Source organism: Psammomys obesus, unplaced genomic scaffold (genome assembly GCF_907164565.1).
Source record: "Psammomys obesus unplaced genomic scaffold, mPsaObe1.curated_primary_1811, whole genome shotgun sequence".
Taxonomy (NCBI): Eukaryota; Metazoa; Chordata; class Mammalia; order Rodentia; family Muridae; genus Psammomys; species Psammomys obesus.
In genome coordinates this window covers 6,704,796-6,730,780 of record NW_026586589.1, presented here as the reverse complement: position 1 = coordinate 6,730,780, position 25,985 = coordinate 6,704,796, and the positions used below count along the sequence as shown (strand labels likewise).

The 25,985-nt window shown below is 42.4% G+C and overlaps 1 protein-coding gene across 1 annotated transcript in view; it reads right to left on the bottom strand.

Annotated features, from left to right (window-relative positions):
• The window catches only part of Mroh8 (maestro heat like repeat family member 8), a 62,278-nt gene that overhangs the window by 4,903 nt on the left and 31,390 nt on the right, over positions 1–25,985 (bottom strand). The window contains exons 11-22 of the mRNA XM_055602243.1: positions 25,247–25,399; positions 21,555–21,715; positions 15,519–15,654; positions 13,116–13,306; positions 11,646–11,780; positions 10,963–11,077; positions 10,518–10,658; positions 9,118–9,282; positions 8,126–8,281; positions 6,041–6,163; positions 4,207–4,306; positions 2,511–2,576 (exon numbers count right to left, since the gene is read on the bottom strand). Of these exons, the coding sequence (XP_055458218.1) occupies positions 2,511–2,576; positions 4,207–4,306; positions 6,041–6,163; positions 8,126–8,281; positions 9,118–9,282; positions 10,518–10,658; positions 10,963–11,077; positions 11,646–11,780; positions 13,116–13,306; positions 15,519–15,654; positions 21,555–21,715; positions 25,247–25,399 (1,642 nt within the window). The remainder of the gene's footprint in view (positions 1–2,510; positions 2,577–4,206; positions 4,307–6,040; positions 6,164–8,125; positions 8,282–9,117; positions 9,283–10,517; positions 10,659–10,962; positions 11,078–11,645; positions 11,781–13,115; positions 13,307–15,518; positions 15,655–21,554; positions 21,716–25,246; positions 25,400–25,985) is intronic.

Below are 25,985 nucleotides of genomic sequence, written 5' to 3'. Positions count from 1 at the left end.
TGTTTATCTTCTTTAGGTGTATAGATTTCATTGTGTTTATCATATCTTATAGGTCTATATAAGTGAGTATATACCATGTGTGTCTTTCTCCTTCTGGGATACTTCACTCAGAATGATCTTTTCTAGATCTTACCATTTCCCTGCAAATTTCATGATTTCCTCATTTTTGATTGCTGAGTAGTATTCCATTGTGTAGTTTTCAATTTTTAATGGCTCGTTTTGTTTTGTTTTTGAGGCAGGTTTTCCCTGTGTTGCCCAGGCTGAATTTGAATAGCCATCCCTCTGCCTTAGCCTACCATGTAGCTGAGATAGCAAACACAAACTACCAGGCCCAGTTTAAACTTTTAGCTTTTATACTTTCTTAGAGCAAAAGAAATACATGTTTGTTATATAGAAAACTTAGATAAATAAGCACCAGAACATAAGTCATGTATGATTTTTACCACCTAGAGATAACTGCTGTTATTTTGAAAGTACGTTTGTCAGCAGGGTGATGGTGGCACAGGCCACCAGCATTTGGAAGGCAGAGGCAGGCAGATCTCTGAGTTCAAGGCCATCCTGGTATAAAGAGTGATTTCCAGGATGGCCAGGGCTACACAGAAAAACCTTAATCTAGAAATAAACAAGAAGTATGTCTTCCTGATCATTTTTCTAAGCACTGTTTTGCTTCAATGTTGTTGTCCAAATGGAATCATATAATCAAAATAACTGTCCTTTTTTTGAAGACAGGGTCTTGGTATGACCTTGAACTCATGATCCTCTTGCCTCTACCTCCTGAGTTCAGGAATAAATGCTTGTTTTATGGAATGATATTTTATCTGAGTCACTTCTATGTGTAAATAGAAGTTTTGTTCCCCCAGTGTTTTAGGTAAGAAAGAAAAATCAGTCATATAATATCCTTCGCCATAGAATAATTTACATAGCCTTCTTTTCTCCACAACCCCTTTCTTTCTTTTTTAAAACAATATTTCATTATGTAGCCCAGTCTGGCCTCCAATCTTCTTGCCTTAGTCTCCCAAACAGCCATCAAGCTTGGCTGATTTATTGCTGCTGTTTTAGAACGTCTTAACATCTATGAAGAAATGGTAGATCTCAGTGAGGAATTGCATGATCAGGGTGGAGAGATGACCCAGTGATTAAGAGCATTTGATATTCTTGCAGAGGACTTGGATTCAGTTCTCAGCACCCACATTTTAGCTTATACCCATGTATGACTCCAGTTCCTGGAGATCATGATGTTCTCTCTGACCTCTGCAGGCACCAGGCATGCACATGGTATATATATACAGGCAAAATACTCATACACATAAAATAAATATTAAGAAAATTATCACTGTCTTTCTTATATTGACTTTATTCCCTACCTGTTTCAACAATTACTGTGTTTTTTAAAGTGGTGAATTGGAGGGACTGCCTCTGACATAATCTGATTGGCCTGCCCTTTGATCACCACCCCCTGAGGGGGGAACAGCCTTACCAGGCCACAGAAGAGGACAATGCAGCCACTCCTGAGGAGATCTGATAGACCAAGATCAGAAGGAAGGAGAGGGGGACCTCCCCTATCAGTGGATTTGGGGAGGGGCATGCATGAAGAAGGAGGAGGGAAGGTAAGATTAGGAGGGGAGGAGGGAGGGGATTATGGGGGGATACAAAGTGAATAAAGTATAATTAATAAAAGTTAAAAAAAAATAAAGTGGTGAATTGGGTCCTGCAAGATGACTCAGTAAGTAAAGGCACTTGCCACCAAACCTGACAAGCTGACTTCAATCCCCAGAACCCACATGGTTGAGGAAAAGAATCACTCACTCCTGTAGTTTGTTCTCTTACCTCCATACACATGCTAAGTAAATAAAAATTTAAATAAAAAATAAAATTGTTTAGATTTTTAATTTGGTTATGAAAGTAGTGATTTTGGATTGTGAGAATGAGCACTTACATCTCTTTACCTTTTCTAACTGTATAACTTCCTTTCCCTCCAGAGCTAGGGACTGAACCTAAAACCCAGTGCATGCTATGTAAGCATTCTATAACCAAGCTACAGCTCCAGACTTGTACAACTATTCTTATGTGGGAGAAACAATTATTTGAGCAGAACAGTGCAGTTACAGAAAATTTCACCCACGAACAGTTCTGAAAACAGTCCTTTGATGGTTGCCTTACATGACTATGAAGTACCTCGTGCCAAGTCCTACCCTATACAGCACAGCTGCTGAGTCAGTGCTGTAGTCTCCGAAGTGGTTGAGAGACATCATCACAATTTGTTAAGACAGATTTCTAGGAAGATAATGTTTTCCTTACTGATAAAGTTTAGGACTTTCCCCTGAAGAGTCATTAAAGCTGTTTCCAGACAGACAGGATCACACGCTTTCCTACAATCGTGTGTGTTGTTATTGCTGCAGAACCCCTGAGTTTAGATGCCAACTCAGTTGTGCTCAGAGCCTTCCTGTAGGCACAGAATCAGATACCTTCCCAGAGAGTACATTCTATGTCCAAGCAATGTCATTACTTACCAGTCTCTATCCAGTCGGAACACTTCATCTTGAGTTCACTGGGATCCACATACTTTGATAAGAGCCCTGAACACAAGATAGCCAGCTTCAGACTTTTGAGAATTGAAAGTATTTCATTTTTATCATCTAATCAGGTAGCAGAATTAGCCTTTGGATAATGAGGCATATTCAAAACAATACATTCCAGCCAGGTGTTCTGGCTCATACCTGTAATCCCAATACTTGGGCAGCTCAGGTATGAGAATTGCTATGAGTTCCAAGTCAGCCTCAGGTACACAGTGAGCTGTGTCAAAAGCTAAGCAGAGCTGTGAGTAGTGGCACACATCTTTAATCCAAACATTTAGGGGAAAGAGGGAGGTGGAGATGTCTGAGTTCAAGGCAAGCCTGGTCTACATATCAGTTTCAGGCTAGCCAGGGCTACACAGTGAAAACTTGTTTCAAAAAGTAAATAAAAAGAGGAGGAAGAGGAAGAAGAGGAGGAGGAGGAGGAAAAAAGAAAGAAAGAAGAGCCAGCAAGATGACTTGAAAGGATAATGTGCTTGCTCATGAGCCTGACAACCTGAGTTCAATTCCCAGAACCCACACAGTGGAAGGAGAGCTGACTCTCACAAGTTCTTTGACTACCACAAATCCACCAAGTCACCTACATGCTATGCCACCTACAGGCGCGCGCGCGCGTGCGCGCGCACACACACACACACACACACACACTAAACAGTTTTAAATATTAAAATAATATCCCCAAGTGCCTTATAGTTATTGGTCAATAGCATGGTTCCTTCTCCCTTGGAAGTGTTTTCAAGGTGATCTATGTAAAATCATGCCTGATAATGTAAGTCTGGTCTGAAGATTGTGTCTTCACACTCTTCACAACCTGGGGAGGTCAGACCCTAGCAGAGAAGGTATTGTTTTTGTTTTCGCAGATAGATATGTTGTGACCATCCAACTGCCTGGTAAATATGTTAATGCTCTCACGTTAGTGCTGTTCTCAGCTTTGGTCAGAGGTTTTCTTAGTAGGTATCACTTATTGAGAAACTCATAGTGGCCAGAGTGCTGAGAACGAGACTACTGAGTACTCAGCCCTAACTGAGACCCCTGTCTCTTCCTCCTGGGCTCAGGTAACACTGTGAAGAAGGAGGTGAAAGAATGTGTGGGTTGAAAGAACAGGTGGAAGGAATGTTGTAGAATATGTCTTCTAAACATTGCACTCATCAATTCACGGCCTGCATAAGATCTTCACAAGACTGGGCTCACTAATACTCTCACTAAGGACTTATGAGGACCTGAACCACCTTGAGGATTTCTAGGCAGTTATAAAGGTTTCTGGGGAAATGGTTTTGTGAGGTCCTACACCTACAGTTAATGGTTGCCTAAAGGGGTAAGTGAAGGAAGAAACATTTCCTCAGTGGTGTAGTCACTTGCAAGTTACCCAGGCTCCTGTAAATGATCCTTTACTCATGCTTCTATAGTAACCTTAATTAACTTCAAGGAGTCACCAAAGTAAAAAACATGCCAGTAGAAGAGAAACTATTTGAAAAGAACAGGATCAATGGGAGTGGGTGAGATAAGAGAAGGCTATAGAGGTTAATATGATTGTAATACATTCTACATAAGCAAAGAAAAGGACTGGGGAGACTCAATACAATGTAGGAGGGTACAGGATAAAGGTTATACAAATGAAAGGGTTTTCTTTTACCTATAAACAAGACGGCTGTTCTTCTGATGGGAAGTTTTGAATCCTTGGAATACATTAGTATTTGGTCTAGGATGTTTATTTTCCCCTTGGTTTTTTCTCCCTAAGTTGATGGGAAAGAGTATATAGAGCAATAAAGTAGCAGGTGAGTACAGCAGTGCTGGAATGACTACAGTGAACGCCACAGTTCTGCTTTGTCACGATAAGCAAGCCCCTGTAAAGTTAAGTCCTCAGAATACCCATGTGCACACCTGGCTGGGACATCGTTACGTCACCCTGGTTTCTCTGCACCTCTCTCTGTCTTCCTGACTCTAACCACCTTGAGCTTTAACTTCCCTACCAGATCTTTCTGTGTAGTCAACTCTGCTCTGAGGACTCTGCAGGCTTCCTTTCTTAGCACATATTATTTTCTACTTGGAGTTTCTATTTTAGTTTCTGAGAAGGTTTTAGTCCCCTTAATAGTTTGCAGGTTCCAAACTGGAAGTTTTAAACCTGGGTTGCTATGGCCTGCTACACATAGGATGTATTTTGCTCTCTGGGTGATTAAGTACACTTTCAAAGGCCTCTTGGAAGGACAAGCACCCTACGATCAGGAAGGGGAGACAAGAACTGTTTCTCATAGAGCTCACAATGTGACATGGATAATTTGTTCTTTTTCCCATTGGGAATATCAAATTTCTTGTTGGAAATATTGGAAATATTAATGCATCAGCTATAGGTAATGGCTGAAGTTCAGAGACCTAATACCCAGGAAAACAACAGGCAAGGGCACTATGGTATGCCCTACAAGCTTGATGAAAAGAGACCATTCTGGGTTTTAAATATGCGGACAAGTCCTAGAAATATTCCCAGGGACTTCGGCATGGGATATAGGTGGCTCTACTACAATTGGTCTCTAGAAATCTGTACATGGATTTCTAAAGCTACACTGCATCAAGCCTGATATGAGCCATGTCCACTCTGCTGGGTTTGTGACGAGAAGATGCTGAGTCTCAGGGCTAGTGACATGGTATCCTCTTCCTGTGTAAGGTCACACGGTATGGCAGTACTTGCATAGGTCTTATTATCATGCTTTCAGAAAAAATAAGACAATCCACTATGTCAAGCAAAGGCCTATAAACACGAAGATAATGCATCATTATTTCAACTCAGTTCACATGGACATTTTTTGTTTTGTTTTGTTTTTTACATTAAGTCTCACTATATAGCTCTGGCTGGCCTAGAACTCACTATGTTCACCAGCTTTGCCTTGAACTCACTGAAATGCACCTGCCTCTGTCTCCTGAGTGCTGGGATTAAAGGTGTGCATCACCAAGCCTAGCCACCCAAGTAGAATTTTTTGACTAGATACTGTCAGCTTGACCTTGTAGTGTCTGATGCAATTTGTTATTACTGTTTTGAGACATTCCCACAGTGCAATGGGAGGTGGAGGCAGGAGACTTGCATCAGCAGAAATGAGAGACTCTGCCTCAGGAGAGGAAGAACTGACTCTTGAAAGCTGTTCACTGACCTCTACCTGCATGCTGTGGCACACTCAATGTGTGTGCAAACACACATAAAGAATTTTTAAAAGTGTACTTGTGACTAACTGAGGGAACTATAGAAAAAAAAGATCTACCTCTTGAACAGTTCATGGAGAGCAACTACTGCTCTGAAGGGGATGGGACAGGAAATGTTTCCTGCATGCTATGTGTCTCCAGGATAGCCATGGCTTCACAGAGAAACCCTGTCTAGAAAACCAAAGCAAACCAAACCAAACCAAACAAACAAAAACAAAACAAAAAAAGTTTGACAATGCTGACCTATCAGAAAAACAAAGCCACTATTTCTCACATACAAAGAATTTGCAGATCCTTCTGACTTCTTTCGGTCTGATATACAAGGGATCTTCACAGTACACTCCTTGGGGCAGCTTCCATTTCAGGAACTGGGCACAAAGAGTTAGGACTCGTCTGCTCTCCTGTGGAATCAAGAGAGTATCAGAGGTCAGCACTGTCAAACACTTTGGGGAGGGGTTGCTTGTTTGTTTGTTTGTTTAGTCTTGTTTTTCGAGACAGGGCTTCTCTTGTGTATCCATGACTGTCCTGGAACTCACACTGAGGACCAGGCTGGCCTCGAACTTACAGAGATCTGCCTGCCTCTGTCTTCCCCAGGTGCTGAGATTACAGGCATGTGCCACTGAGCTGGCTTTTCAAGCATTTTTTTAAACTGAGGTAAATTTTCTTTGGTGAAACTGACGCAAAGTCTAATGCGGACGACTGATGATTTCAGAATTACTCTGGGCGAGATGAGTAAAGGAATGAACTAGAATTCTGACTTCCTCCTGAAGGCCCTAAAGGACCCATAAACCTGCAAGGCACTAAAAAAAAAATGCAGAAACCACCGGAGTGTGGGAAAAGTGAGAACTAGTGGAACAGGTGCGGTACAGGGGAAGGTCCTGCTTACATAGCCCATGCTCTACACAGGGCTCTGTTGAGCAAGTAGGCCTCTTCTCTAATCATCGCTCTCAGAATGCCACCAGCACTCAATACTGTCTATCTCAGACCCACTAGATATTTGGGCCAAAAATATCCTTTTAAGGCCAGGTGTGGTGGTGCACACCTTTAACTGCAATGCTTAGGAGGCTAAGGCAAATGGTCAGAACTCTGAGTTAGAGACCAGCCTGGTCTACATAGCCAGTTCCAGATCATCTGGAGCTACAGAGTGAGACCTGGTTTCAAAACAAAAGCAGCAGCAACAACAACAAAAACCCTTTGGGGATTTATGAGAAAAATAATTAGTTCAGGTATTCCACATTGTTCTTATTCTCTCAAGAAATTCTCACACGCATGCACTAAAGTACTCATTGCATTATTATAATCATGAAAACTGAAAACTGAGTGTCCTGGAATAGGAGAATGGGGTAAATTTTAGTTTAAATGATGGAATTCCACAAAACACTGACAATACATGAGCTACAGCTTTACAATAAAAATCTCATAAATACAATGTTAAGTAAATAAGCTGAAAGATTTGTAGGAATATAAAACATCAGGTTTAGAATGTGGAAAATAAACTGGCTGTGGCAGCACACAACTGTAATCCCAGCACTTGGGAGGCAAAGGCAAGAGGTTGGCCTACACAGTGAGACTGCCTCACACACACACACACGGACACACACATACACGCTAATGCATACACACACGTACACACATGCTCGTAGATTGTGTGTGTGTGTTTTCGGGAAGCAGTTCCTCTCTTTCTACCTGTGGGTTCCAGGAATCAAGCTCAAGTTGTCAGGCTTGGCAGCAGTAGCAGTACCTACTGAGTCATCTTGCCAGCCTTACTTTTTTTTTTATTTTGAAACAAGACTTTCCTAAGTTGTCCACATTGGCCTTGAACTTGAAGGCCTCCTATCCCAGCTCCCGCAGGTAGCTGAGATTACAAATCTATGCCACTGACTGTGCCTAGCCTGAACAGACCAGTTCAATTCAGTGCCTTAAATAAAAACCACAATTCTTACAGCAAAAGCCTTGGAAAGCTTAGGAGAAATGAAGTCTCCTGATGGTCCAGAGAGGGTAGTCTCTCTACCTTAACTCCGGCATGTTACATGTCTCAAGGTCATGGGTAGTCCTTGAAAGAAAAGAACATGTTTGTCACTAGCACAGTTGCTGAGCTGAGCACTATATTCTGGGCTTGCGCCAAGCTACAAAGTGAGAATACACAGTTCTTCCCCACAAAGACCATACTTTACTACACAGAAATTAAGAGTTTGATTTCCCACAATTTACTCAGTCAAATAACTGAAATGTGGTTTTGTGCCAGAGGATGTAAAGAACAAGAATGTGACTGCAAAGTCTGTGCCCTCAAAGATATACTTTAATGTGTAGGGCTAGATCTAAATTCATAGTCATTCACCGCTGAAAAAAAAAATTGACATTACCTTAGCTATTCCACCATTCTCATCCTGAGAAAACAGAAGGAGTGGGACCAAGCTTCCCAGGACTTGGCTTTTCACACTCTTCTTCTCTGTACGCTTTACAGCCTTTATGCAGGCTCCAAAAAGCGTCATGGAGAAACAGCAAACATCCCGTCTCACCTACGATAGGGTTCACAGGAGACAGCTCACTGAACAGGCTCATACTCACTTACAGGGAGTCTGGCAATAGGCCTTAACACGGAGTGATCTAGCTGTATGTAGCTGACGGTAAGAAATGAACTATAGAGGGAGACAGCGAGACCTGTGTTTGGTATGCTTCTCTGAACTCTACAAGCAAAAAGTGAGTAGTCCCCTCCATGGCTGAAAAAGCTTGTACCCAATACTGGTATTAATCACTCATACAAGCTCTTTTGCTAAAATTCAAAGCCCCCTATTGAGGATCTCTGCAATTGAGCTTTATGTGTTTATTTAAAACAACAACAACAACAACAAAAAACCACAACTTTGTGATTTGGGACAAGGATGTCAGTACAGTCCATCATTTTGACCCATTTCTTTTCTTGTTCCTTGATCCTCCCTACAGAGCAAGGCAATGCCTTGGTCTCTCAGAATTTTTGTTTCATTGTTTTTTGTTTTATTTTTTGAGACAGGGTTTCTCTGTGTATCCCTGGCTGTCCTGGGCCAGGCTGGCCTCGAACTCAGAGAAGCCTGCCTCTGCATCCTAAGTACTGGAATTTCTTAAGATTTTTAAGTCTGATAAACAAAATAATAATAATAATAATAATAATAATAACAACAACAACAACAACATCAGTTCAGAAAAGCAGGACATCACAGGTTATCTGGAAGGGTCTTAAAGGAGATGACCTAAAAGGCCTCTATAAAAAAAAATCTCATTCTGTAAATAAAATAAAATGGCCTTATTACTGTTGCAATATCTGCTTTCTGGTAGGTACCTGCCCTTTACAGAAGAATCTTTTTTCTCATTGTCTTACATCACCATATAAGGAGATCAGGGTGTTCATCATGGTAGCCAAGGTGGTGGAGTCTAGCATCCTGACAAGTTGCAGGAGTATCTGGATGGCCAACAAAACAATCTTCTCATCAGTCTCATGTAGGCTATCTAAGATGCGTGGCAGCAGGCTTTTGATGTCTTCTCTCTGTGTGTTCAAAAGCAACCATGACCTCTCTCTACTCCTGGTAGCACATTATCTAATTTCTATATGGAGGGATCCCACTGACTTATGGATTTCTGGTTACTCTGGCTAGTCCAGGACAGAGAAGTGGTAAAGAGGGACAATAACCCTCTCTTTACAGTTGATACACCTGATGTGTAGAGGGGCAGGGGAGCTGTTGTGAATTGCTTTACAGAATAGAGGTGTGACTGGGTTGGGTAGGGCTAGGAATATACCCTTGGCTTTACTTTAGGAAAAGCTCTTCCAACAGAAAAACATGGAATGGCCAGCTCAGACTACAGTGATTTCTCCAGCATGAAGAAGGTATTCAAACAGAGGCTTGACCACTCCTTGATAGGAATTCAGCAGTATTTGACTGAAGATCCTTAAAAGTCCTCCCCATCTGAACTCCTACAAGGAAGTAATCTCAAGATTTTAAAATATATGTGTGTGTATGCATGCATACATACATACATACATACATATATAAGTGAATAAACAAATCTTCATGCATCCAATCAACCAGAGTTAACATATACTACCATTTGTCTTTTTTGTTCCATATATGTATTTATAAAATGAAAACATCTCAAATGGCAAAAATTAAAGCCTCAGGGTTACTGAGGCATAGTTAATTCTCTCTCTCTCTCTCTCTTGGTTTTTCAAGACAGGTTTTCTCTGTGTAGCCCTGGCCGTTGAACTCACTCTGTAGACCAGGCTGTTCTCGAACTCACAGAGATTAGCCTGCTTCTGCTTCCTGAGTGCTGGGATTAAAGGTGCGTGCCACTATCACCAGGCTGAGGCATAGTTTTCTAATGAGCTATGTGGAAGATAAGCTTTCTTTCAACATGAATGGTAGCGATGATAACGTCTTAGGTGATAACTATCCTGGCAGTATCCAAGTACTCCACAGGGCAACATGGTATAAGGCATCAATGGACAGCTGGATGTTTTCTGCTGTGTTGAAACAATAATTGTACCTCCCCCCCCCCCAAATGAAGGTTTCAAAGTCCTATTAATATTTGTGACTTGAAATTTTAGAGTTATTTGCTTTTAATAGTAGCCACCTAACTCCTAAGTATACAATTAGACTGGTACAGATGTGCACTGAGAAACGTCTTTCTCCCTTTACCCCCAAAGATCCTCCTCCCCGAGTGTCTTGGGTCTTTTGGGGTTGTTCTATTTTTATACAGGAAATCAGTAGTCAGAGGTCCTTTTACCATCTCTCGGTGTCTGACAAGATTGTAGAGTCCCCTCAGTGCAAGGATCCTGAAGACCTTATTCTCATCATACAGCCAGTTTTTCAGGCGGACAGTAGAGTATAACTTGGGCAGTCTCTTGGCCACTGGACTCTTTAGGAGCTGAAAGAACCCAAAAATCAGCCAAAAAATGACCTTGAAGCTTTCTCCTAGGAAGGACTTCCTACCAACTCAAATGTATATATTTTCCTTTGAATTCACCAAGCTGCTGCACAGACAGCACAGAGTGAGTGTGGGAGCAGGAACACAAGGAACGCTGACAATGGTGAGAGGAAAGAATTTAGAAGGCTTAAACCTAAATAAAACCTAGAGTGGACCCCAATCTGATCCCGAGTTGAATACAGCTTAGAAAAAAGGTTCTACTGCTTTCTAGGCTTCCTGAATCCAGTACCAGCAGGATTCTTACCTCCACAAAAAAGCCTGCAGATGTGAGTTTATGCTTTGCATTTCCTCGGTTAATCAAAGGGACCAACAAGTACATGGTCTTATATGCAAAGAGGTGATGTCTTTCCAGCAAGGCACTGCAAAACAGATCAACAAAAAAGTCTCAGACATGTTTCCACACAGATAGCACTGTCCCAGGGACAGGCCCTCCAAAGTTTTTGCCTTGCTTCAAATATTCAGGAGGCATGGCAGGGTCAAAACTTTTGAATTTTTTTCTGGTTAATTTACAGATACTATAGCTAAGCATGATGACGCATAACTTTAATCCCAAAACTTGGGAGACAGAAGCAGGAGGATCACTATGAGTTTGAAGTTAGCCTGGCAGTGACACCTTGCCTCAAAAAAATTACAGGTAGCAGGCCAGGGAATGGGTGGCACATGTCTTTAATCCCAGCACCTAGAAGGCCTCAGAGGCAGGAGGGTCTCTAAGTTGGAGGCCAGCCTGGTCTACAAAGCAAGTTCCAGGACAGCCAGGACTGTTACACAGAGAAACCCTCTCTTAGGCTGGTAAGATGCCTAAGAGAAACCCTGTCTTGAAAAACAAAAACAAAACTCTTTTAGTTACTGTGATTTTTTTTTAAAGGAAAATATAAAACAATGCTGCTTAGAGGAGGGAATGACTATGCTAGAATAAGGATGTTTTACTTGGCAAGGAGGGACACTCCCTGAAGATGGCCTTCTCCCTTCAAAAGATTCCATCCGCCACTCTTTTCCATGATGCTGAATTCCTGCCAGCATGATGCTCTGAGGAGGAGAGTCTTTGTAGCTTGTATGGCGAAGCTAGGTTGAACAAAAACAAGCATGGGTGGAAAAAACAGGCCTGCTACTCACTGGGATGGGAGAGGGGCTATATTGTAATCCATCCCTTTCTAGAGTTCTTAAAGATGCTTCATGTTCTAATAACTAGTAAGGCACTCCACACAAATTCTCAGCACAAAGAAATTTAACTTGATTTTTTTTGGAAAGAGATTTATACTTTAGGGATGCTAAATGAATACCCATTGCCATTTAAATTTTTTATTATTTTTATTTTATGTGTATGAGTTTGCCTACATTTTTGTAAACCACATGCATGCAATGGCCATGGAAGCCAGAAGAAGATTCTAGATCCCCTAGTAATAGAGTTACAGACAGCTGTGAGCTGCCATGTATGTGCTGGAAACTGAATCTGGGTCCTTTGCAAGAGTAGCCAGTACCCTTAGCCTCTAAACCATATATCCAGCTTGATCTATTGATTTTTTAAAAATTGAGATAAAATTTAAAGCTAAGGATTTGGCTCAGTTGGTAGAATGTTTGTGTAACGTGCTCTAAACTCTGGGTTTGATCCCCATCACTTCAGTTTCCACACATGGTAGTCTATGCCCAGACCCCCAGCACTTGGGAGGTAGGAGACCATCTTAAGCTACAAAGTGAGTTTGAGGTTTGCTTGCAGGACATGAAAAAGAAAAAGATGCAATTTATATTTCCTCCATAAAAGGTATCACCACAGCTCACAAAGCACTTCTTGAATTGCCATCTTAGACACATCTTAGAGCATGTTAGAGCTGGAAGGGTTCTTGGAGATAACCTGGTCCAACCTCTTCATGTACAGATAAGGAAACTCAGGCATTGAACAGTATGACTAGCCCGGAGCATGCAGCTAATTAGACAGATGATGAGAACTGCACATGGGACCTATTGACACTTAGCCAGGTCCTAAGTATCGGATAGTATAGCATTTCCTCCCAGGAGGTCTGTGTGTCAGCAGAACTAGGAATGTCTAACAAGATTTTGCTGAGGAACTAAAAAAATCTTGCCAACAATATCCCAGAAACAAGGAATCATTTCACTGTATCAGTCCAGTTTGGGAGGCTGGTTTAACAGTTTTTTCTCTACTTGCTCTGTCAGGGAAGGCCCGGCATAATATCACACATTATCTACAAGCATCCAGGGAGCGAAAGTTAACATGGTTCCAAAAACGCTATAGGTAGCAAATGAAAGCAGGAGTGACTCCTGGGCATTTTGATCTGGAGGACTGTGGGCCTATGTTCACTCACAGTTAGGATCACATCTACACTGTGTCTACCACAGGGCCCAGGACTCAGTAATGTTCAATGAAATCACAATGGGCAATACCACAAAGGTGTGACCTCTGTTGGTATCTGCTGCTCTGCATACAGGCCACTTGGGATGCTGACATCAGACATGGTGAGGCCGATGCTGTGATGAATCTGGATGAGCAGTGTCATCAAAAGCTGAGGAAAGAGTCGGAATGCAGCTGCTCGAAGTTTGTTTCCCACAAACACCTCATAAAGAGCATCTGTTACCTATGGCAGAAAAGGCACAGAGAAGAACTGAGTGCCTGCTGGTTCTAGTCCTGTCACAGCTAGTCCATGGACAGAACAGCAATGGTAATTTGTTGGACTCCTGCTACTAAGGTTGCAGTCCTTCTTGTCCAGAGAGCCCTGAGCTTGTCAAAATGAAGGACTCACTTTGTCAACAGGGCTCCCTCTTCTTTGCCTGGGGAGTCCAAATTCCCACACCCCCTACCTGAAGAATGTCATGTAGCTCTTAGGGAACTTACAGATCCAACTCTCTTTCTCCAGGTAAAACCTGTTCAGCAAGAACCTGGGATTCCTAGAATACATCCCTATGTAAATAAGGCATCCCAGTACCCTAGCCCTTCAGCCAATGACTTTCACCCACCCTGAAAATCTCCACCGCCTCCCCAACGTTCTATATAACCTTTTTCCACCCAGAATAAAATGGATCTGCCTCCCTGAAGCTGGTCCCAGATGGTTATTTCTGTTCATTCTCACTGGCCACCAAACTCTAGCTCATCACCTCTGCTCCCTTGTTCCTGAGGACCGGTGGCCAATGCCCCAGGAATGAGAGAGAGAGAGAGCAGTAATTGGTAGAGGGAACAGATATGGGAGAGAAAATAAGAGTAAAGTGATCATTAGACACGAGCTGGGGCATGCATAGAGTAGAGTACATGCTTAGCAACATGGTAGACCCTGGGTTCAATCCCAGTATGTATCCATGTTACACATATGCACACATACACACACATACCAAGAGAAAGAGAGAGAGAGGCTGTACAATGAGCAGACTTGACATCCAAAAATCATAACTGGAATCTATGAGTATGCTTGACTAGATACCACTAAAAAATAAATAAAACACAACCACAGCAAAAATCTATCAAATTAGATGACAAAAATTTTAACAACTCAGGAAAGTATCCATTGTCATTTCAATGTGTTAATAAAATGTTCTCGTCCTTCACTAGGACAAATACAAAGGCTATTCAAGGTGTGGCCACTGCGGCACTGCATCGTCTGCCAGCTGGTCCTAAATGAGAGTGTCAAGTCCTTCCCACATCCCCATACCACAGTCCGCAGCATATGACTGAAATACACATGCATTTGCCCTAACTTCCAAAACTGCACTAACATAACATTTTAGAATTTTTAAAAAGCATAAATACATAAGAAAAGAGAATAAGAGAGAAGACAATAGCAAATAAAAATATGGAAAGAAATTCGGAAGCTTAAAATACGATGGCAGTAAACTGGACTAGTCAAAGAAGAAGGTAGGAGCTAAGGTGAGAAGCCTGGGCCTACCAGGTGTCCTGGTGTGGAGGGGATCCTGTGCTTTGGAAGCCGAGGCCTGGGGTTCGCAGTCACCTTTCCTTACACTGCTATTTTGAGGCCAGCCTGCTCTACTTGTGACCCTGCCTCAAAAATTAAAACCAAATATCCTGATAGTCTCTGCATGCTCAGAAGCTAGAGGTTTTCACAACCCTCTGTATGTTCTGCATGATTCTGCTGTGAACATAAGACTGTTCAAAAAAAAGTATTGTTCTAATAAGGGAAACTGGATGGGAAAACAGCAAATACACACAGGTATTCCTAGAAACCTCACTGGGGAGATAGGACAGATAGCTAAGAATAGCTTCCTATTTTTGTATGTCTGAGAATTAGGTTTTCCTTTTGAAAAAAAAAAAAATGTTACCCGCATTGGTCTCTAACTCTTGGGCTCAAATGATGTTCCTACCTCGGCCTCCCGAGTAGCTGGGATGGTAGCTGGGATGAGAGGCACGGATACCAATGTCTTGGTTTTTAGATTATCCTTTAAATCCAAAGACTATGTGAGAGAGACTAGGTATGGCCTGTAAGCCCTAAAAATATATTGCCTACAAAGTCTAAAACATTCATTTAGATAGAAGGCTTTCTGATCCCTAATTAAAAGGGACATTGTTTTCTATTTTATATATATTTACATTTAATTTTTTTTCTTCACAATTTTGGATTGCTTTGGGTAATTTTTAAAGGCCAACATAGGAATGCTCATACTGAATGCTCCTATACTCTCCAGCTCCTCCAGGTCAACGCCAGTGTAGAAACACACAGATTTACAGCTGAATGTTGGAAACAAACTTCGAAAGAGAATGAAAAGAGCACCCTCTGGAAAGGGTCAATCATCCTCAAAGGGGAATATCCTGTGCTGCCATGAGAGGGACAGAGAGATGCTTACAGCGACAGCCACGTAGGCCATCTTCTCCTGGGTGGCCCCGTCATGGCATTTCTGCAGCTTCCTCAGCAGCCTCCACAGGACCCACGTTGTGTTGATCAGTTCCACCTCCAAGGTTCTCCACAGTTCAGCCAGATGCCTAGAAATCCCAAGCACGCATCATGAGAAGGGCTTATCCCAGGCCTCCCTCGACCACAGCTTTCTTACAGCCTGTTTGGAATCTGACTCTCGTGTGAGAGGTTTTCCTCTGGTAGCAGTACTGAGCTCTCATTGCCTGGCACTGAGCAGTCATAAACTAGTCTTGAGCAAACTTATCAGTGCCTCTGCTTTCCTCTCACAGGCTCACTCCAGCTGCTTCTCGCCATTCACCTCTGCTGCACAAAGCAAGGTTTTGGCCTACCCAAGAGGGTCCACACCGTTTTCTGAAACCAGAGGTCTTTCCTCCAGCTCTCCCTCGCCTATCACCTCCCTTCAAGGGAAGCTCCAGTGGCATCTCTTCTGTCATGCTCCCTGCTGCTTCTCCATGCTTCTCGCCAGAGTTCTCATAGCGCTTGACTTTCTTCTTGTTAGATGTTTTCTCAGTATTCCGCACAGTCAGTGCTTTGTGTGTGTCTGTATGTATAGACACCTGTATACCACATCACACATGTGGAGGTCAGAAAACAATTTTTAAGAGTCAACTCTTTCCTTTTTGTAGGTCCTGGAACTCTGAACTCAGGTCCTCAGTTTTGGCAGCAAATGCCATGACCTACTGAGACACCATACTAGCCCAATCCCTTCTCTTTTATCCCAGTGCTGGGGACTTAACCTAGAGCCTCATGCATCTAGACAAGCACACTACTGTAAACTACATCCCAAAGTTAATCTGTTCTCTAGTTTTCAGAATCTGCCTTGGCATCTCGGCATGCTGAAGACTTTGCATGCTGGGACTCTCAGACACTATTGCATACCTTAGTAATCCTGCCTTTCGGTTGGTTTTGTTTCTATACACCCTTCACTCTGTGGCTAAGACTGTCCTGGGAGGACCTAAACAGACTAAGGCTGGCCTCAGTTTACAGAGGGCCTCCTGACTCAGCCTTGCTGGGTCACACTTGCTGGGGTTGCAAGTATGACTCAGCACCCTCGCCTCTAGTTTAGTCATTCTAATCTGAGAATAAAACAAAGAAAGAAGACCCCAAGCACGCCTGAAGGGAAGGCAGCCTTAAAAGGCATGTGGCCTGGTAAAAGGCTCACAGCAAAGCGTGTAATAAGATGACAGAGTGTAAACGTGTATCCCAGAAGAAGCATAAGCAAGTCCTCTGTTGTCTGTGATTCTGAGGCAGTAAACAAAGGACTTTGAGAAGCAAAGCCTTATGAGGACTCACTCCCAAGTGCTCTAATTTGCCGAACATTCTAAGCATGCTGGGAATGCACAGGCATAGAAAGTATATAGCCCTCCTGTCAGCGACTCACAGGGTTTAGTACAAAACAGATCATCTACAGAGTTTGTTTAAAATATTGCATTAACGAAATTGATCAGCAGGCAAAAGCACTTGCTGCCAAGCCTGATGACCTAAGTTTGATCCCCAGGACCCACAGGGTAGAAGAAGAGAACTAACTTCCACAAGTTGTATTCTGACCTACACTCCAGCCATGGCTTGTATGCACCTACCCAAGTGCACACGCGCACACACACACACACACACTCACACACAGAAATAAAACATGAAATATATATGTAAAATACATGTGTGGTAGTACACAACTAGCTCAGAAGTATTATATATATAATTTTATATTAAATTTTTAATTTAAAAAGTATTTTTAATCCTAGAACTCAGAATGTAGAAGCAGGTATCTCTGTGAGTTAAAGGTCAGCTTGACCTATATAGTAAGAGTGAGGCTCTGTCTTAAAAAATTAAAATAAATAAAATAAAATAAAAACACATGAGAAGTTCAGGAGGTATGAGGCAGGAAGCCTGAGAATTCAAGGACAGCTTTTCGGTGGTCTTCAACCTGTGGGTCATGTCATCTTTGAGGTCAAATGACCCTTTCACAGGGGTATGTATCAGCTATCCTGCATATCAGATGCTTACACTATGATTCATAACAGCAGCAAAATAACTGCATGGTTTGGGGTCGCTGCAACATGAGCGACCCCAAGAAGGGGTCTTTCTGTATTAAAGAAGACTGAAACTGTACTAGAAAGAGTGAAAACCATTGATTTAGGAGGTGGGTCCCACCTGGCAGAAAATAGGTCACTAGAGGAAGGGCTTTGAAAGTTATGTCTACCCTGATTCTGGCCTTGCTCTCTGTTTCCTGGTCCTCCACGATGTTCACAACTGCTCCATTTAACTCTCCTGGCACCACACACTGAGCCACTCTGTCATGCTTTATCAGAATGATAAGAAGTTATTAAACTTTGTTATTAAACCAGTATGCCAGTCCACTGAAGAGAAAGAGATGGATGGAACTCTAATAAAACAAAGGACAGAATTTGTGACTTTCAAATGCCATAGGCCTATGATTCCTTATGCTAGTTTGGAATCTTTGCTACTTCCAATAGAATCTTGACTAATCTGATGCCTGGAAGATACCTTTTCTTAGCACACTTCATGGGAGGTTCTGATACATTAGTTCCAGACAATGCTTAATGACTGTATTAGAAGACTGGGAGGAGGCACACCTTTGAAACACACACTATCTTCCTTGTGAACAGAAAGGAACAGCCTATTGGCTGCTTTTGAGATGCACAAGAACAGAACAGAGAAGTCGGGATGCTGTCACGTCTTTGCTCTGAGCTGTCTTTTTCTGTACCTGTAGTAACAAGATGAATTTCCCAAGCATCTCACTCCCTACAGAGCTTATCGGCAATGTAAAGCAGTTCCTGCTTTAGAAGGTAATGATGTGGTCAACCTGGCCCCTACCTCCTAAGCCAGCTTGGCCAGTGCCTTCTGTCTTACCGCTCCTTTCCCCGTTTAGTGGGCAGGTCTACAGACACTTCTGTTCTCTAATCCCTCTCTTCTCTACCTCTGAGGATACTCGGGGGCTGCCTGCCCTGCCTGCCTGCCCTGACTCCTATACAGCAGGACAACCTGTAATCCATCTCCACCAAAGTCAGAGGCAAAAGGCACATCTCAAGCCATTCAATTACCTTTTTTTAGAATAGGGTCTTACTATGCAGCCCTGGCTGGCCTAGAACCCACTATGTAGACCAGACTAGCCTTGAATTCAGAGAGATCCACCTGTGTCACTACCATGAAATTCTTCAAAGGCTTCTCCTGAAGTATAGACTCCACTATTCTACCCAATATATCACTGTTATCTATCTGATCATTTAAAAAGCATTTTAATGTGCTGTATCTGTGAAGCTACCAACACAGTCCAATTTTAGAACTCATCCATCTCTACAGAAAGACCCCTTGGGGTTGGAGAGGTGGCTCAGTGGTTAAGAAGACTGACTGCTCTCTCAGAGGATCCAGGTTCAATACTCAGAACCAACATGGCAGCTCTCAACTATCTTTAATTACAGCATCTAACACTCTCGCACAGACATAAATGTAGACAAAACACCAATACACATAAAATAAAAATAAATTAAAAAAAAAAGAAAAAAGAAAGGGAGGCCCCTCATATCTGATAACTCTTCACTGCCCACCTGTCTGTCCAGCCTTCCTTAGACTGATTTCATATATGGATCTAGTACAAATAAGCTACGGGAAGGATCACAGACTTCAGAGCAGTTTATTAGAGAAATGTATGAAAGAATATTTTAAAATCCGCATGAACGTCCATATTAATGCATTTCTCTCCTCTGGAAGGGCAGTCCCTGCCATCTGACCTAGTAGTAAGCGTGCAGTTCATGGAGAACACCAGCGCTACACAGGACATCACAGAGAGTCACTCACACAAAAGAGCAGTTTCCAAACAGGTTAAAGAAGAATAGCACTTCTTTGAAATACAACAATTGCTCAGCATCACATATAGGAAACAGATTAAAAGGGGGACGCTACCCTGTCAGAACAAAAGCGTGACCCATGGTAAGCAATGTCCTGGGGACCATGAGAGAGGCATCCAGAAAAAAAGGCAGAGGGTCTTTTACCTCAGGTGCACTTGGTTCCATGGATTGTTCTTGGACATGATTTTGTTCCTCCAGTGACAAATATTTACATTCATTTTTAAAAATTTATTTATTTATTTTGATTTTTTGGGACAGTGTTTCTCTGTGTAGCCTTGGGTGCCCTGGAACTCACTTTGTAAACCAGGCTGGCTCAAACTCACTGAGATCATTCTGCCTCTGCCTCTCTGCCTCTTGCCTTTCTGCCTCTGCCTCTCTGCCTTCTCTGCCTCTCTTCCTCCTCTTCCTCTGCCTCTCTTCCCTCTGCCTCTCTGCCTCTGCCTCCTTTGCCTCTGCCTCCTCTGCCTCCTCTGCCTCCTTTGCCTCCTCTGCCAGGATTAAGGGCATGTGCCAACACTGACCAGTTTACATTCAATTTACAAAACATGTTTATTCTTGTTGAATATCAGAACAGAGCTATAGAACCCAATCTGGTCAGTGTATCCTAAAGCTGGATATGCCTTCTGCCTTGCTTTTCTGTCTTCCTAGATATAACTATAGCACATGCCAGGCAATGGTGTTCAAACTGGTATGTCCCAACAACACTTTGGGAAAGGCTACTCTTTTAGTGTGTGGTATGTGCTTCTTGCATTTATTTACATGTTTTTCTGACCATGTTTTGTTTTTTTTCTGAACTCAAACAACCTTCCTTGGATTATTGCTTTTTTTGGTTAATTTGGGTATAAAAGTACACTGTACTTTTATAAAAGTAAAAGGTCCTCTGCCCCAAGTCATTGCTCACCACGGGCCATGCTAACCGTGTTCTAACAGGGCAGCATTCCCTCTTAAGTCTGTTTCCTAGCCTGTGACTCTGAAGTAAGGTTCTATACAGCATTAGACCACAGTCTTCCCCATTCTCTCAGGTCCTCAGACCCCAGGTCCAACAGACAAGATTTGCACAGATTGACAAAAGTTGACACTGCCCTGGATAAAAGGGTGTGGGGGGTGTCTCTCCTCAAGTGTCACTGACTTCCCCATATATACCTCTTAGACTCAAAGGCTTAGAGCTACAGTGTGAAAACAGCTAAAAAACAAACAAAACAAAAGAACTCTGTAGGACCCTGTTCTTCCCTACGTATATACTTAGACTTTCTTTTTTTTTTTTTATGGATCTATTTATTTACTTGGGGTAAAAATCATTCTTGAATGCATTCTGCAAGTGAGGTGCCAACATTCTAGATTTCCTCCCTAAACAGTTTTAGTACCTGTCTATCTGTATCTATTTATTTAGACAGGCTCTCACTATGTAGGCCAGTCTGGCCTTGAACTCTGCATCCTCCAGCCTCAGTTCCTCAAGGGCTGAATTACCTGCATGCTTTAGTAACTATCTTCTCACAACTGGGATGTCCTTCTGCACAAACAGTATCACTTTACACATAAGCAGATCATATTAATTTAAGAATCTACTAGAGTCAGGTGTGGTAGCAACGTGCCTATAATCCCAGCACTTTGCATGAGTTTCAAATGAGCCTTGTCTTCATAATGAATTCCAGGCCAGCCAGGTGTACATAGTAAGTCACTATATCAACTCTTGACCCCTTCTTTAAAAAAACAAAAAAGAATCAAGTACAGATGCCATTTTCATTTACAGCTTTTGTGTTGATCTAAGATCCAACCAAAGTCCTATACTGTACGAGGTCATAGTGCTTTGTTGCTCCACCACCAGTTGGCTTCTTTCTTTCTTTTTTCCTTCTTTCTTTCTTTCTTTCTTTCTTTCTTTCTTTCTTTCTTTCTTTCTTTCTTTCTTCTTCCTTTCTCTTTCTTTTTTTCATTACTTTAACTTTTTTGAAGAATCCCTTCCATTCGTCCTCTAGATTATCTTCTTAGGGACCTATCTATATCTAATCTCCTCTACAGGTGTCTCGTTAGCACCCACGTTTCACTGTACTCGGAGATGGGCTGTGGCCCCAGTTTAATACAGAAGCTATACAGGGTTCTATTACCTGTCATATGGTACTGGATGACATAAGAGGTGGCTGAGCACTATATCTGTGTACTTAGGTCTGGAGATAAACAAACTCACAGTATTTATAATTTGTTGCCGGACACTAGGCAGCGTGATTATTGACAGCCGAGCACAGATAACGCCTATTATTTCTGGCACCTGAAGAGGAAAAAGAACATCACTAAGACCTTAATCCTGAAGGACAATTATGGATTCTTTGTACCCACTTCTGAGAGGCCTTGGGGGGGGGGGTAGAAGACAAAATATTTTTGGGTTGATAAAGTTTAGGATGCTAAGGGTTCAGTTTACTGCTAAAGTACTTGCCTAGCATGTATGGGGACCAAGATCTGATCCTTGAGCACTGCAGAAATAACAGTTAAAACTTCCCAATCATGAGCTGGGCAGAGGTGGCGCACACCTTAGGCAGGTGGGTCTCTGTGAGTTTGAGGCCAGCCTGGTCTACATTGTGAGTACAAGGACAGCCAAGGCTATATAGAGAGATCCTGCCTCAAAAACAAACAAACAAAAAAAAAAACAGTATATATGAATGTATGTATACAAAAATATTTGGATGGGGCGGAGCTGTAGTTGAGTCGTGGAGTGCTTGCCCAGGCATAGATGAGAACCTGGATTTGATATCTGATTCTTAACACTAGAGGTAAGCAAGTGGGTGGTTGAGGGGGGCTGATAAAAGGAAAGGCCTAGAAGGTGTAGAATGCTTGCTTGGCATGCACAGGGCCTGGGTTCAAACAGCACCACAAAAAGAAAACACTGGGGAAGAAGAAAAGAAAGAAGGAAAGGAAAGATTTGGAAGGATGTAAAGAGAGCCGCCAGCTGTTGTCCCTGAGAAACGAAGACACTTTTCCCCACTCCTGTATTTTTTCTGATTTTTGATCAATGATTACAAAGTGATGTTAACAAGCTAATAAATGCCATGCTATGGCAAGGGAGCCCACATCTACCGTCCTCCAAGGTCTTTTGGGAAGCAGAAGCTGGGGTTTGGCCAGTTCCCCCTCTGCTTGAGTATTCACCCTGCATAAAATGGCTGTCATTCCCAGCAGGTGCCAGAAGGTAGCTGAAGGATGGGGGTGGGGTATAATTCTAGCCACAGAAACAGAGGATAACCTTCTGGGGGCCTAAGGGAGATTTTCTGCCTTCAATAAAGGGACAAGAAGGAAGCATCGTCTTTCTGGATTGTCTTCTCTGTCTGCTCATGAAGTCTCAGTTGTGCCTGCCTCACGACCTCATGGACAGAAATAAAGAAAACCATGGTCTTGGCTGTCACTGTCAGTCAGTGAGCCCAGCATAGAAACTATACTGCGTCCAGCTTTCCTATACATTCAGAATGTGTATTTTTTGTAATTATTTAATACAGTCGAATCACTTTATGGTAAGAATATGTTACATAAACATTTTAGCAAATATATCATTATGAAATAATGTGATCAATCTTCTGAAAAAGCTTCTCAAGGTTGGCCTTCTGGCCACTGAAGGCTCCTGAACCATCCAGGAGCCATCTGACTGCCCTCCTCAAGTGCTCCTGTTGTATCTTTGGCTATTTTCTTACTTTCTGGTTTTTAATACAGGGTTTCTCTGTGCATCCCTGGCCATCTTAGAACCCTTTCTGTAGACAGGGTAGCCTCAGACTCGGAGATCTGCCTGCCTCTGGCTCCTTAGCGCTTTGATTGAATGAGTTTGCCACCACCCCCTGAATGTCTTTGCTATTTTCATAGGTTTTAAAAAAATGGGTTCTTATCATTTTAAAATGGCCTTTCTTTTTGAGATTGTTGTGCAGTGGATTGAATGGGGACTTTATACATGGACAAGTGCCCCTTCACTTTCACTCTTAAGAAAACAAGGAGAGGGTTAAAATGCCAGGGGCACTGGGAATCATGGCCTTCAATCCAGCAGTCTGGAGGCAGAGGCAGTTGAATCTCTGAGAGTTCAAGGACAGCCTAGTCTACAGAGTGAGTCTAGGACAGCCAGGATTATACAGAAAAACAAACAAAAAATGCCAGTGGCTCTTCAAGTCTCACTTTCTTCCTCAGGAATAACTATACTTACACTTTTAGCTACTTCTGTATCCTTCTATCTTTAATTAAGATAGATGATTAATTAAATGTTTTTTTGTGACAAAGTTTTGCCTAGTAGCCTAGCCTGGCCAGCCTCACCCCCTTGATCTTCTTGTCTTAGCCTTCTAAGTGCTGAGATTATAGGCATTCAACAGCACACTTAGCTCTGTCCTTGTGTTAAAAAGAATTACTATTGCTGCATGTGGAAGACTGCACACATGCCGTGTGTGTGCACATGGAGGTCAGAGGACAGCACTGTCTTCTCTTCCCACCTGAGATCCGGGGATTTAACCCAGGTCATCAGACTTGTGCAGCAATCACTTTGACTCATGGAGCTATCTCACTGGACCCCAGTGCTGCCCTTTTATATTTTAGATGATAAAATTGTTTCTTTCCTTTGTTATTTTTTTATCTTCATTTTTATTTAACTTTATTTTATGTGCATTAGTGTTAAGGTGTCAGATGCCTTGGGATGGGTATTATAGACAGTCGTGAGCCACCATATAGGTGCTGGGAATCGAACCTGCGACCTTTGGAAGTGCTCTTAACCACTGAGCCATCTCTCCAGCCCTGCTTTGTTACTTCTTGATGTCTATGTTTTAACTATATTTAGGTAAGTTCTCTTGATATTGGGGAAAGCTTGTCTCCTTCCAAAGTCACTTCTGGCTGTCTTCTGTCTTAACTTGATAGCTTTAATTCATCAGAACCAGAATTTGCACTGATTTCCAACCTCATACTCATCAATTACATCTTCCCAGAGAAATCCTGTTCTTTGGTGAGCACACCTCAGAGAGAGAGGCAACGAGACAGAGAGGCAAAGGGGGGGGTTCAGGTGTATATATCAGTGTGAGCATATATCCGTGTGTGTACTTGTGGAGGCCAGAGATTGATGTCAAAGATATCTTTCTAATATTTTTGGTTGTGAGCCTTTAATGGCTGAGCTATCTATTTCTCCGGCCCAAAGATGTCTTTTTTTTTTTTTTTTCAAGACAGGCTTTTTCTGTGTAGTCTTGGCTGTCCTGGACTTCCTTTATAGACTAGGCTTGCCTCAAACTTACAGAGATCTGCCTGTATCTGCCTCCCTGAGTGCTAGGATTACAGGTGTGTGCCACTGTGCCGGGCTAAGACATTTTTCTTAATCAACCCCAACTTTTTTTTTCTTTTCTTCTTCTTCTTCTTTTTTTTGAGACACGATCAAAATCAATCAACCTGAGTTCACTGTTTCAGCTAGACCCGCTGCCCAGCAAGCTCTAGGAATTTGCCTAGTTCTGTCTCTCTGCGCTAGAGTCATGGATGCTCATGACCATGGACCATGCCTGAAGTTTTACATGAGTGCAGGGATATGAACAGAGGTCCTCATGTTTATAAAACAAACACTTTACCACTGAGCTATTTCCCAATCCCCACACGTTAAGCTTTAAATTTCATTGTTTGGCATAGGGGCTGGTGAGTACATGCTTACTGAATGGAGGAATGTTTGTGGGCAGAAGGCTTTGGTCCTGGTCCCACCAGTGCCTGTTTTCAGCTGAGCATGAATGGCGGCTGGACCTCCCCAGATGCAGAATGGAGACAGGGCTTGCTGCTATTTCAAACCCAAAAAATGGCCCTGAGTTTTTACCTTCTCAAATCGAGCCTCTGCACTCTTCACCAAACTTATCAACAACTCTCCTGCTGTCTGCTGGATACAGGGATGTGGGAGGCTTTTCAGGCTGTCCAAGGTAGTCATTATAAACTGCCCAAGCTCTTGAGAATCAAGAAAAACTTCAAAGACCTGCAATGATTTAGAAAAAATGAACTTTCAAGATACATGGTATGGGCTGGGACTATAACTCAGTGTTTGCCTAGGATGTGTGAAGCCCAGTGTTCCAGCATTGAGAGAGGGAGAGGGAAGAGCAAGAGGGAGCAAATGGGAGGGAGAGAGAAAGCTATCTATTACTAGCTTATTTACTGTGGTGGCTATGAGTCTCTGTTATCAACTTGACTACATCTGGAATTAACTAAAACTATGCAGCTGGGTACATCTGTGAGAGATTTTCCTTTTTTTAACCCAAAATAATATTTTTATTGATTATTTGAGAATTTCACATAATATACCCTAATTGCACTCACTTCCCAGTCCTCCCAGGTCTGTCCCCCACCCTGTGACCTGTCCCAAGAAAAAGAAGAAAGAAAAAAACAAACAAAAAGAAACACAAGTCCAATTTGTGTTGCCCATATAATCACTGTAGCATAGTCAAATTTCCAGTGGTCAGCTCCTTAAAGAAAACTGAGCCTTTCCCCACTTGTACCTCTAGCCAAAGGCCATCAATTATAAAGAGCCACACTCCAGCATCCTCATCACACTTTTTAAGAGTTCT